Source organism: Macaca thibetana, chromosome 11 (genome assembly GCF_024542745.1).
Source record: "Macaca thibetana thibetana isolate TM-01 chromosome 11, ASM2454274v1, whole genome shotgun sequence".
Taxonomy (NCBI): domain Eukaryota; kingdom Metazoa; phylum Chordata; class Mammalia; order Primates; family Cercopithecidae; genus Macaca; species Macaca thibetana.
In genome coordinates this window covers 9,045,546-9,059,306 of record NC_065588.1, presented here as the reverse complement: position 1 = coordinate 9,059,306, position 13,761 = coordinate 9,045,546, and the positions used below count along the sequence as shown (strand labels likewise).

Sequence of the window (13,761 nt, the reverse complement as noted above, 5' to 3'; positions counted from 1 at the left end):
TTTTGCCTTAACAAGAGAAAACAGAACTTTAAACAAATATGGAACTCTTACTAGTAGGCTTGCTTCACACATCGTATAGTTAAAAAACCACTTATCAGTTAAAAAATCACTTCCTGTGTTTTCTTATATGTGAATAAATGTATACATACAATGAATATAGTGGGAACTTGGTTCACTCTTGGAAATATACAATTTCCTAGCTCTGTCTACTGACACTGAAGCAGTGACACACAAGTAGCAACAAACACAACTCATAATCACATCTTGGTTTCTCAATACCATTTTCCACTAAAAGAACCAGGACCCCTCGGTGAAATGACTGATTCTAGGATAAGGGTAAGAGAACTATAAAACTTTTCTAAAATATACATTTGAGGCATACAAGATATTTTGATTGATATACATATACATAGTGAAGTGATTACTACAGTCACGCAAAGTAACATATTCATCATCTCATGTAGTTTCCTTTATTTATTTATTTTTGGTGGTAAGAGTACCTAAAATCTACTCTCCTGGCAAAGTACCAGTATACAACACAATATTAACTACAGTCCTCATGTTACACATTAGAATCTAACTGCAACTTTGTACCTTTTGACCTATATCTTCCCATTTCCCCTACCCCGCCCTGGTAACCATCCTCTTACTCTGTTTCTATGGTGATTTTTGTTTTTAAGACTCTACATACAACAGATATCATATCGTATTTTTCTTTCTGCGTGTGGGTTATTTCACTCCGCATGATGTCCTCCAGGTCCGTTCATGCTGAATGCTACAAGATAAACATGGAACATCTTATGTGTCTGAAAGTAAAGAATTCCTCAAAAAATGATATGGACATGTCAAAAGCATAAAGGAGCCACCATTAAAAGATTCCCACTGGCTGCTCAACAGAGGCCCACACCCTCCAGCAACTTCTCAGCCTCATCAGTGGGTGGGCTGCATGTTCCTGTGGTAGGAAACACACCCTTGCCTCAGAGATCTGAATCTCTAATCTTGCAGTTGGGGAAGGGAGCATTTCCTTTAACTTAAGTAACTCCTTTATTAACTCTTCTTCATCCCTAGAAATAACAGCTCCTTTTTGTAGCTGATTCTTCTGTATCATAGAGTCCTCTTTTAGTAACTGATAATCTTTTACTAGAAAACAATTCTTTAAATTTTTCCTGTTAAAATCACGAATATGATATCTGTTTCTGAATGGACCCTGATTGATATAAAAACGTATTACTTCTCTTGCATTTCTATCCAAAAAAAATGCACACTTAAATATAATCATTAAGAAATGATAGTGGCAGGAGGCAGACAAAAGGCTAGGCAGATTCCCAGTGAAACCCCATCTCCAAGCTGAAGACAGTTTAAGGCCTGAAAGCCAAGCTACAAGTCAAATCCATGGACCGGATTAAGAACCTGTCTTCCCATTTGGCACGTTTTTCTCTGATTGATCCCCACCTTTCACCCATTTTACATAGACCTACCCTTTCCTAATTGGTTTTCTACACTGTTGTGCCCACCTTTGAGTGGTGTCTTTACTTTAACTTTTTTTGCATACTCACAAACCAGCACACACTTCCCATTCTGAATCCATAAAAGCCCAGATCCAGCCACAATGGGTGAGAAACCACCTGACTGCAGGGGTGGGGGACCACCTCCACCTACAGCATCCCCTCTCCACTGACAGCTGTTCCATTGCTCAATAAAATTCTTCTCCATCCTTCTCATCCTTCAAATTGTCAGCATATCCTCATTCTTCTTGGATGTGGGACAAGAGTTCAGGAACCACCGAACGCAGGTACAAACTGTAACACAGGCAGTGGGTCAAGTGAGGCCTGGGGGTGGGGGGTGGTGTCACTAGCTATGGAGGGGTCCTTGGTTGGCAAAGTGACCGAGAAAAGTCCTACATCAGATATATCAGACAAAACCAAAATGAAAGACATTCTACAAAACAAGTAGCCAGTACCTATCAAAATTTCAAAGTCAAGTAAGATCAGTGACAACTAATTACAATGTGTGACTCTGGCTTGGCTCCTGTGATTGTTGGGAAATGGGAAGTAATTATACAGAGCATCTATTTAAACACGTGATAAAATATTGAATACAGACTATAGATTTGATAATATTGTATTAATACTGTAGTTCCTGATTTTGATAAGAGGATGTCCTTGCTTCTAGGAAATACACACTGACATATTTAGTGGTAATGGAAGTTTACTCTCAACTTGTTCAAAATAAACTAATGTATATGGAGGGGAAAGAGATGAATTTACGTAAAGCGTGTAGCAGAGTTCTTTGTACTATCCTTTCATCTTCTCTATAAATGATAAATTATATTAAAATTGAAAGTTACCAAAAACTATATTTAGTCCTTGAAATATGGTAAACATGATCATTTTGAACAGCATCTGAGCCGGGCTCAGTGGCTCACACCTGTAATCCCAGCACTTTGGGAGGCTGAGGAAGGCAGATTGTTTGAGTTTAGGAGTTCAAGACAAGCCTGGGTAAAAATGTGAGACCCAGTCTCTACAAAAAATACAAATTAGCTGGGCATGGTGGCTTGCACCTGTGGTCCCAGCTACATGGGAAGCTGAGGTTCTAGGACCAATAGTTACCTTCCTCTCTATGATTATATGGAACAGGAGGCATCCTTCCCATTTGATTCAGGACAACAATCCTAAAACTTCTTTCTAAACAAAGTGAACAATTTACCTTGTGTGGGAGAAGGCAGTGTGGGTGTAGGTTTATTGTGGGGAGTGTGCTGGTTAATAATGAGGCTAGAAAGGAGGCAGGCCAGAAATGCAAACAACAACAACAAAAAAAAAACCCTGCTCATTTCAATTTTTGTCCCAGCAAGAACCTTGAGCTCAGTTCCCAGGGATGAGAATTCTAACACAGAAAGCACCCAGAAAGGGCGCTGAGGTCTGAGAAGCAAGGAAGTGACCCAGGTTGTTTGCCTGTGGTTGGAAAGGGAAACTACCCCTGCTTCCACTCTGACAGCAGACAAGTTAGTCAACCTACTCAACTGCATTTCTGGCCCATTCCCCATTTCTAACATGAACACTTCCTCCCCTCCAGCCCAATGCTACTCTAGGCAGTCACCAAGAGGCAAGATTTCTGAAATCAAAACTTGAATTAACCAACAAAGGAACATCAGTTCTAGAATGGATTGTAACAGGGATTTTTGTCTTTCTTCTCTGCTGTATCCCCAAGACCTATATTATATATTATGTAGTTTTGGCACATAGTAATTGCGCAGTAAAGCTGTGTTGAGTTACTTGATAAAAGCGAGTCTGTAGAAATAACTTATATGCTCAACATTAATGTCATTGGTTAAGTAGCAATGCATAGAACTAAATATTATGCTATTAAAAAGTTTATTTGTGAAGTTAAGGATATGGAAAAATATTAGATACATACATATATTTTTGAGATAGGTTCTCACTCTTTCACCAAGGCTGGAGGGTAGTGGCAGGATCAAAGCTCACTGCAGCCTCCAACTCCCAGTCTCAAGCAATCTTCCAGCCTCAGGCTCCCAAGCAGCTGGGACTACAGCTGTGCACCATCACATCCAGCTAATTTTTTTTTTTTAAGAGAAGGGGTCTCACTATGTTGCCTAGACTAGTCTTGAATTCCTGACCTAAAGTGATCCTCCTGCCTCGGAATCCCAAAGTGCTGGGATTACGGGCATGAGCCACAGTGTGGGACTGATACATTAAATTTTTGAAAAAAGGAAACAACATATATTCATGAAGGAAATACACACCCTCCTGGTGAGTTTATGTGTTTTTGTTTTATTGTTTTCTGTGTTATCTGATCACAAATTACTTTTATTTTCAGAAAGAAAAAAATATTTCAATTTTATTTATTGGGGCAACATCCAACCCAGATATAATTACTACCTAGCCTGAACTGAATGTGTTACTAACAAACGAAGAAATGCAGAATGGCATACAGTAGGTACAGCGTAGTGCTTGAAAGCATTGATTATGGAGACTATTTAAATACTGGCTCGATAACTTAATAGCTGTGGGACCCACGGTGTTACTTAGCTTCTATCTGCTTTAATTTACTCATCTGTAAACTTGGGATAACATACTTCCTCATAAGGTTGGTGTGAAGACCAAGTGAATTAACTATCGCTTAAAGCACTTACAAAAGTGCCGTGCACCACCGAGATATGCATCCGTTCTCTTTTATTATTATTAGACTCAAAACACTGTAGTAGTTCTAATGAGAGGGGTAAGAATAAAAAATCCAGGCATCTGCGTAGAGCCACACATAAAAGCAACGTAAGAGTGGAAGCGGAATGAAAACATGCTAAAGCCAGCTACAAGCCACAAGCGGGGGTCCACAGGAAGAAATGGTTAATTCTGAAGAGAGTGAATGCAGGAAGTTACAGGAGAAATAACGTTTGAACAGAGTTTAAGAACGAGCAGGACTTCAACAAGTGGCTAGTAAGACACAAGGAACCTGCTAAAGATCTTAGCAAAGGCACAAAGATTACCATCGTGTTGCTCGTTTCTTCCTACTTTGCAGAAGTAACCTCTGGCGAACAGAGGTGGTTGCAGAGCATGCTTATCAAGTAAAATACCACGAGGCAGTAAGCAACGACAGAGGTAACAGTAACAATAATAATTCACCCCAAGGTACTCAACTGGGAAAAGGAAATACATAGGAGTGATGTCGTTAAGAAAGCCAGGACGCACATGGCCCCGTCGCTGCACTACTCTCGTCTAGGAGTCGACAGTGGAGTCTAGATTTGAAGTTTGCACGCGGCGGAACAGCGTCCCTCTCAGGCGGCGAACGGTCTAGGAAAGCGCTCGGAGGAGACCTAGCGTGAGAACTACAACTCCCGCCGAGCCCGAGGGCGAGCTGCCTGCGTAACTTCCGCTTCCGCCACCTGCCCCTCCACTCTCTTCACTCGGACCCTACCCGGGAGCGGTCCGGCGCGTGACCCCGCGTGACCGGGGCGCGCAAGCCGAGAGGCCCTGGAAGCGGGACTTTGGGACCCCATTGGAAGAAAGGCAACCAGAAAAGGCGAAACTAGACAACCTCGATAGTGATTGGAGCTGATGGAACGAGGGCGGAGCTAAAATCCCAGGGAGACCGGGAAGGGGAAAGGGGCGAAATTGTTCTTTGGTCACATGCTGCGGGGTCTGGTGGGAGGAGCGGTTGCCCAGCGGCCTCTTGGCGCTTCCTGTTTCCGGTTCCCGGAGTGGGGCACATCCAGGCGCTAGGGGGAACGCTGGCCTCTGAAACTAGCTCTGGGACCGGGGTCTGCGGCCGGCCCCTAGCTGGCCCCGTCTCCCATCCCCAGACGGGTATTCACGGGGGATTCTGAGCTTTGGCTGCTCCAGTTCCCCGCGACACGTGAGTGTGAGGGGCGTGGAGGAGGAGGCGGGCTGGGGTGCGCTCACACTTAAGCGTCTATGACAGGAGCCGGGATCGCAATGGCTCCCTTGACCATGGTTCTAGCCAAAGATCTGGCTGAGGAGCCCTAAGAGTAGAATAGAGGCGGAGGCGTGGGGGCGGAGAGTCACGGAGTTCCTAAAGGTGTGAGGGAGAAAGGACTTCCAAAACCAGAGAGGGGATTTACGATACTTGGAAAGCAGGGAAAGGAAGATAACCCCAAGTATGGAGTCCGTTGGAGGTGTTCGTGGATTTATTTGTAGGAGGAATTTTGGCCTGCATCACGGTGGGAGGTCAAGTGGCATCATTTGGAGAAGGTATGGCTCCAAGCACTTGCAAAGTCGGGACACTGGACAGAGCGAGAATTTCTAGCACCCTGGGAGAGGTTTGAGGGGGATGCGACTGTGATATGGATAAGAATGGCTGATGGACGGATTATCATGTGTTCCTCGTGGGGAGCTTCCGCTCTTGGGACAAAGCCGCTACTTCTCTGAGGCTCCTTCTCTCTTGAGTTCTTTAAGCATTAGGCCTTTCAGCCAATTGGGGCTGCTTTTCTAAAAATGTAGGCTGCTGGAGAAAAAGGGATAAGGACTGCTACATCAGAAAGGAGCCAGCGGGAAGACAGTAGAAATTCCACTGGAAAAATGGCCATGGCTGTCTTACCAGATGGGGAAGTGAGTGCTCCAGAGGCCCAGTGGTGTAAGCTGCTTCCCAATTGCTGGCTTAGTCATTGGCCACCCTAATAAAGGATAATTTTTAGCATTGCCAAATGGAATAGATGTGTCGTTAGAGAATAAGAAAATTGAAAGAGATTTTTCAAGATCATAAAATCCTGCTCCTTATTTCCAAAGTATATAGACAAACTCTTGTACCTTGAGAATCTAATTGTAGCATATTAAAAGGGGACTACCCAACCCTTCTATTTCGTTCTCTGCCTGATTGTTGCACTCCTATGTTTGTAAGTTTTCCAGCAGTTATCTTTATGCCACGAATCGTCTAAATTGCCCCAGTAACTTCACACACATAAAATATCTGTGTAATGTACAGCAAGTAATTTAATTCTGTAAAGCGTCAGTTTTCTCGTTTTAAAGTATGAAAAATTACACCTATTTTTCTGGGTTGTGAAGATTAATGAACATAATCTAGGTAAAACATTTAGCGCATTATGCCACTGAATCAAAGAGAAGCAGCTTAAATTTAAAGCCAAGCCTTAAGCAGGAAAGAATACAGTATCAGTTTATTACCCTAACTTTTTTAATAATAAGCAAATAAAAGATAGTTCAACTCAGCTAATGGCTGAGGTGTTTAACTTTTCATTCCTTCCTAATTTTGTGAGATTCCTTGTTCTAGTTTAGGAAAAGAAATCATCAACTGTCAGTTTTTAATTAGGTCCTGAGAGACTGACTGTAAAGGAAAATGGCAGGCTAAGTTAGTCTAGAAAAAGGAGCCTCCAATTTCTTTTTAGTGAGTCAGCTGGTCAAGTTGTGTGTTGAGCAGTGGGTTAACTTAGGGAAGGTGGTGGGAGTTGGAGGTCTAAGTTCTTTATTTCACCACCTATTCAGTCAACTGTGAGGAATCACTTCCCCTTCACTTCTTAGGAGGAAAAAAAAAGAAAGAACCCACAGTTTTGGTTGCCTACTCTCATCTCCAAAAAATTATTATGTACATAGTGGAAATATACATGTAATGACAGACCATGAACTCTGGAGCCAGACTCTCTGGCTAATTCCACTAGCTGTGTCTCGGTTTTCTTATTGGTAAAATAGCAACAATAATTGTATTTACTCATAAGGTTGTGAGGATTAATTAGTTATTTAATATATGTTAAGTGCTTTGAACAGCACCTGGCCCAAGGCAGTAGTCTATTGTTGCCTGCTGTTGTGTGGTTTCAGTGCATTAAATGTGTTATAAGGGCCTTGGACCTCTTGGCTAGCTATGATTATTCTATGGCAACTACCATAATATTACAGTAGTGAATTGATGTTTGGGGTACAGGAAGTCAGGTAGACAATTTCCCGGAATTTGTTGCTTTAGTGGGGTGTGGGAAATAGAAGGTCAGATGTTACTTTGTTTAGGGAAATGGGGAAAGTGCATTCAGGGTCAAGGTTGGAGCTTCCATTTTCCCATCTTCAAACTCATTAGTACCCATGAAAATTCTGCTTGTTTCAAGTTTTATATTTCAAAAATGCGGTGGAGTAAGTGGACCAGCATGAAAAAGAACTAGAGAACTTTAAAGAATATTCATACCAAAGCCCAGATTTGCAGCATTTTATTGTAAGTGAGAAAAGTTTAGAAGAGTTAAATCAGGAAACTGCCCGTGATACTGTTGGAATAAACAAGTAGCGATGGCCTGAGGGATCATTAACAGATATCAGAGTGAAGTGTTTTGCAAGGGTAAATCAGTCTGTCCTGGATATGAGGATGGATTAGAGAAAACAAAATGTTAGGTTTTGGTGGGTTTTTTTTTGCCAAAACCACAGTCACCTTTGCACCAACCTAGTAAGTTTGGGAAAGAGAGCTTGTGTTTTCATTCCTAGAGCAGTACAAGCAGCAGGTGAATTGAATTTACTCTATTGTAAAATGGCTTGGTGATTCCCAATTTGTTGTCATTGATTTGTAGCGTAAAAGACAACTGTACTTACTGGAAGTCTAGAAACCCTCGAGACTTGTGACCTGTAGAGGCCGAAGAGGTTTCAAAAGACTTCATCAAGCCATCAAACAGTAAAGAGGCAAGGAGGCAAGGATGGCTCCGTCCAAGCTGTCATCATTCTCTTTTAAGTTTTCTTCATTTCCCTCTTCTCAACCTTGTAGTTTGTTCTGAAAGACTCACCTATACATTAGACTAAAAGTTAACTATAAATGAGTTTTCTGCTGCAGGTGCTCTTGTTACAGATATTAAAATGTACTATGTGTTGCATATGCCAGAGAATCGTGTACTTTCTGGATAGTCAAAATACCATCCATTTATTACACATTCATATGCTTTGTTTCTTTCCCCCTCTCCTGATCCTACCTGCCCTCCCCAACACACACTCTCTCCCAAAGGATGTTCCCTTTCTACAACTGCTGGAGGACTGGACTGCTACTGCTGTTACTTCTGGCCATGGCAGTGAGAGAATCCTGGCAGGCAGAAGAAAAAACTTGCGACTTGGTAGGAGAAAAGGGTAAAGAGTCAGAGAAAGAATTGGCTCTAGTGAAGAGGCTGAAACCACTGTTTAATAAAAGGTAAATGAGAAGAACCTTAAAGAGCTTGAGAAAATATTTATGTTAAGGTCTTTTCTTACTGATTTTATTTGATAACGTGCTCTCTTTTATGATATAGAGCAAATTCTCAGCCCAGCTTTTAGTTGCCGTGTGCAGTTTTCTCATCTTTCACAGAAGAGTAGCTACTTCCAAGACTGGATCCAAGAGACTAGCTTGTAGAAATTTAAGCATTATTTGATACCTACGTATAATAGGACTTTAGAAATATCGGATAAACATATTTAGGCTGACACGTCATTGTAAGTGTCAGGGATCTTCAGTTATATAAATCTGAAGTTGGTCCCTAAGAAATGAGACTATCCCATGAACATGGGCCCTTATTCATTGGAACATGGTTACTAACAGGCATTCTAAAAATAACTAGAATACTGAGCTATCTTGGGTGGTGTATTTTAATAATTCATCATCAGCAATAAGGATGGTCTGTCAAGGTTATGAATATCTTAAAATTAAACAAATATTCACTCAGCCATGACCTCAAGTAAATCGAGCATGTTGTTTGTTTTGTTTTAATTAAAGGAAAAGGATGCTCTTATTCCTGAGGCTGATAGCTGGTAACTCTCCTCTTCTTTCTTCCCACTTCTCTTGACAGCTTTGAGAGCACTGTGGGCCAGGGTTCAGACACATACATCTACATCTTCAGGGTGTGCCGGGAAGCTGGCAACCACACTTCTGGGGCAGGCCTGGTGCAAATCAACAAAAGTAATGGGAAGGAGACAGTGGTAGGGAGACTCAACGAGACTCACATCTTCAACGGAAGTAAGAACACTCCCCTTCCTACTCTTGATTAACTAATTGATCCCAACCAATCCCTCTGACAATCCTGTATGTCGTGGCCCTTTCCAGTCTCTTCGGTATATCATATGTGTGGTTCGGCACACCTGAGACTGTAATATACCACAGGATGCCTAATTCCACAGCTCCTCTGTAAGTCACAGCTCAGGACAATTGTGCATTACAATTAGTGAAAAACTTATGCAAAATGAAGACTAGCCAGAATTTGTTGTTGTTGTTGTTGTTTTGAGATGGAGTCTCTCTCTGTCACCCAGCCTGGAGTGCAGTGGCACAATCTGCAACCTCAGCCTCTTGGGTTCAAGCAATTCTCCAGCCTCAGCCTCCCGAGTAGCTGGGACTACAGGTGTGTGCCATCACGCCCAGCTAATTTTTGTATATTTAGCAGAGACGGGGTTTCACAATGTTGGCCACGATGGTCTTGATCTCTTGACCTCCTGATCTGCCCACCTCGGCCTCCCAAGGTGCTGGGATTACAGGCATGAACCACCGCTCCCAGCCAACTCTAGCCAGAATTCTATAGCCTAGAGTTCTTTTATTCACCCAAATACTTTTAATGAGTTTCACACTAGACTTAAAAATGCCAACCACCACCACTTTTCATCAAATTAATCAAAAGTTGACCAGTTAAATTTTAAGAGCTCAAACTTTTTTTGCAAACTACTCAGTCTGCAAAACTTTACTCACTGACTTTTGTGCTATGGTGGTGGTATTTCTTCAAAGTCGCATTGCTGGAGAGGACCATGTAAGCACCTATGGTCCAATTCCCTCCCATACAGATAAATAACTAAGTTATACAGGGTAGCTATTTACTCCTGGTAAATAATACAATAAAAAAATAACAAAAGGATTTGGGGCTAGGGGTTATATGACTAGGTTCTCCTCCTATTTCCTAATCCTGTGACTGGAAAGTCATATCACCTTTTGACTTTATTTTCTCATATGCAAAACGAGGAGCATTCACCTCACAATTATTGAATCAAATGATATTTTGCAAAATAACTGAACACAGTAAATACTAAAGAGGAGATATACATTCCAATCTTAAATATCTGCTTTGAATTTATCTGGGGCTAAGTTGAAATCTTAGATGGGCTTACCCCTGCTGCTCAGCCATTGTATGGAACCTCTTTTTTTGCTTTTAGAAGATATTCAGAAAATGAATCAGTGTTAAGGTATGGATCATAATTGCTTTTGCATTGTCAGCTGCCTACCTTTAATGTTAAAAATTAAGATTATTCTTTTTTTTTTTTTTTTTGAGATGGAGTCTTGCTCTGCCACCCAGGCTGGAGTGCAGTGGCCAGATCTCAGCTACTGCAAGCTCTGCCTCCCGGGTTCCCGCCATTCTCCTGCCTCAGCCACCCGAGTAGCTGGGACTACAGTCGCCCGCCACCTCGCCCGGCTAGTTTATTGTATTTTTTAGTAGAGACGGGGTTTCACCGTGTTAGCCAAGATGGTCTCGATCTCCTGACCTCGTGATCCGCCCGTCTCGGCCTAAGATTATTCTTAAATGAATATCTGATTCTTGTCTTAAGGGAACACAAGTCTTTGTAAGCAAACAAGTTTAGCTTGGCATTTCTGGTGTACCGAGTTCATACTGATGAGGCTTGTTTACTTGTAACCAATTGCAATGAATTACTCAATTCCACTCTGCCATACCACCCAGATCTGCCTCTGCTTTTCCCCCACGCCATAGCTCCATTTTCCTTGTCCCTCCTCAGGTAATTGGATCATGCTGATCTATAAAGGGGGTGATGAATATGACAACCACTGTGGCAAGGAGCAGCGTCGTGCAGTGGTGATGATCTCCTGCAATCGACACACCCTAGCGGTGAGGCACCCTGGGTTGTATAAGGCGGGGGAGGAGATTGAAAGGACTGACGTGAGGTGGGGGAGAATATCCAGAGGGGACACAATACATTGGAATGGACATTAGAATACTAGCAGCTCAGTTTCTCTCTGTGTCAGACATGCATCTTCCATGGAAAATAGGCTGCTGAACTAGGAAGGAGCAGGTATTTTGGGGGTTATTTTGTTGCATAGGAGTCAAAACACTTTACCACCTAAATGTGTTATGCCGTCTCATCATCAGGACAATTTTAACCCTGTGTCTGAGGAGCGGGGCAAAGTCCAAGATTGTTTCTACCTCTTTGAGATGGATAGCAGCCTGGCCTGTTCCCCAGAGATCTCCCACCTCAGTGTGGGTTCTATCTTACTTGTCACGTGAGTATGCCTTATCAGAACAGACCTTCTTTCCTTTTGTTTTTAAGATCAGTAACTATATGGTGGTACATAAGCACAAATTGTACATGTGTATATTATACTGTAATTCATGGGGATGACTTTTTAAATCCTCTGGCTATAAAATAATTCTGCCAGGTCACAGTGGCTCACACCTGTAATCCCAGCACTTTGGGAAGCCAAGGCAGGCGGATCACCTAAGGTCAGGAGTTTGAGACCAGCCTGACCTACATGGTGAAACCCTGTCTCTACTAAAAATACAAAATTAGCCAGCACAGTGGCACATGCCTATAATCCCAGCTACTTGGTAGGCTGAGGCAGTAGAATCACTTGAACCTGCGAGGTGGAGGTTGCCGTGAGCTGAGGTCGCACCGTTGTACTCCAGCCTGGGCAACAAGGGCAAAACTGCATCTCAAAAAAAAAAAAAACTGACTATGCAAGTTTTTTTTAAATGAGATTTAATGTTTAGTTGCCGGTATAGATTTGCATTTAGAGGTGCTTTTTTCCCCTGCTGGAGGACTAGGCAATTTTTATATTATTTCATTGGATTATCAGAACTTTTAGAGAAATGGAATCATATACTTAACGGTGATTATTCTTGGCCATAGAATCACACCCTGTCACACTTTGGGCCTTTGTTTCTCTTGGACTGACAGCACTCTAATTGGTTTTCTAAGAGCTACCAGCCCCCTTTTTCATTTAGTGTCACTACTCATTTTTCCTTTTCAGGGAATGTATCTTAGGAAACAGCTAACAATAAATATAGAGGTTATCCTGAGTTTTACTAGTTCTCAGTTCTTAAGTATAGACTTCTTTCTCTACAGGTTTGCGTCACTGGTTGCTGTTTATGTTGTTGGGGGGTTCCTATACCAGCGACTGGTGGTGGGAGCCAAAGGAATGGAGCAGTTTCCTCACTTAGCCTTCTGGCAGGATCTTGGAAATCTGGTAGCAGTAAGTAACAGGGCAGCTGGTTGAATTTGTAGCCTGCAAACAACCATCCTGGTCTGCTCACACTGAGGGGGTTCCTGGGACACAGGACATGGAGTGCTAAAACCACAAAAGTCCCAGTAAACAAGACGGTTGCCCTAGTACAAAGTAGTAAGTGGCATAGCATCCGTTTCTGGCCTTGGTAAGAAATTGCTGAAAGAGCAACACTGTTGATGACCAGGTGGGCTCTTCTAAATCTGATTTAGCTTTTAAGTGGGCCTGGGTGGGAAGAAGGGGAGGCCTAAGAAGAAACTTTTTCTCCTGTTGTCCCAAATTGAATTTAGGCTGATTGTCACCTCTTTTAGGTTTTCTCATTATCCCTGTAGAAAACCAATTCTTGCCACATCCCTAGACCATAAGTACATTTTTCTCATAACCTAAAGTTGGATGCTCCAAATTATTATTATTTTTTTTCTCCCCTACAGGATGGCTGTGACTTTGTCTGCCGTTCTAAACCTCGAAATGTGCCTGCAGCATATCGTGGTGTGGGGGATGACCAGCTGGGGGAGGAGTCAGAAGAAAGGGATGACCATTTATTACCAATGTAGATTGCACTTTATATGTCCAGCCTCTTCCTCAGTCCCCCAAACCAAAGCTACACAGCCAGATTTCTCAAGCAGTCTCAACTCCAGTCTCTCATCTCACCCTTACTATTGCTCTTGCTTTCCAGTTTGCTTTTGATTTGCATCTTCTCACTAGTAAAACTGCCTTCCCTTTGTTCCTTATTTTCTGTTTTTTCTCTAGAGAGGTACAGTTGTAAGTCAGACTTAATATTAATAGGGCCTGTGAAAACAGGCTTTTGCATTGTCTCTTGACATCACAAGGTACAACAGGCATATGGGCAAAATGGTGTGGCAGGCTCACTGGCCCTTTGTTTTTTAAACACATTTTCACAAGTTTTTGAGACACTGGATTTCTTTAATTAAAAAAAAAATGCCAAGAAACATTATTTATACAGGTTTGATTGCTTTCATGTTGTTATTCTGTACCCTATAGTAGTCTCCATGAGAATCTGGTATTTCTTGCTGCTTGGAACTACTTTGCAGTGATTACTTGGTTGCAGTCCAAGTA

General features: G+C 42.2%; 1 protein-coding gene across 2 annotated transcripts; it reads left to right on the top strand.

Moving 5' to 3' along the window:
- Positions 1 to 5,338: 5,338 nt before the first annotated feature.
- M6PR (mannose-6-phosphate receptor, cation dependent) lies at positions 5,339 to 13,639 on the top strand. Of its 2 annotated transcripts, none has more exons than XM_050749592.1 (7): positions 5,339 to 5,367; positions 8,452 to 8,631; positions 9,263 to 9,429; positions 11,184 to 11,293; positions 11,555 to 11,685; positions 12,528 to 12,654; positions 13,116 to 13,639. In XM_050749592.1, the coding sequence occupies exons 2-7, from the start codon at positions 8,453 to 8,455 to the stop codon at positions 13,236 to 13,238; spliced, it is 837 nt and encodes a 278-aa protein (XP_050605549.1). In that variant the 5' UTR covers positions 5,339 to 5,367; position 8,452; the 3' UTR covers positions 13,239 to 13,639. The 2 variants fall into 2 exon arrangements, with proteins under 2 accessions (XP_050605549.1, XP_050605548.1); XM_050749591.1 differs by lacking the exon at positions 5,339 to 5,367 and adding an exon at positions 5,387 to 5,723.
- The last annotated feature ends 122 nt before the right edge of the window (positions 13,640 to 13,761 follow it).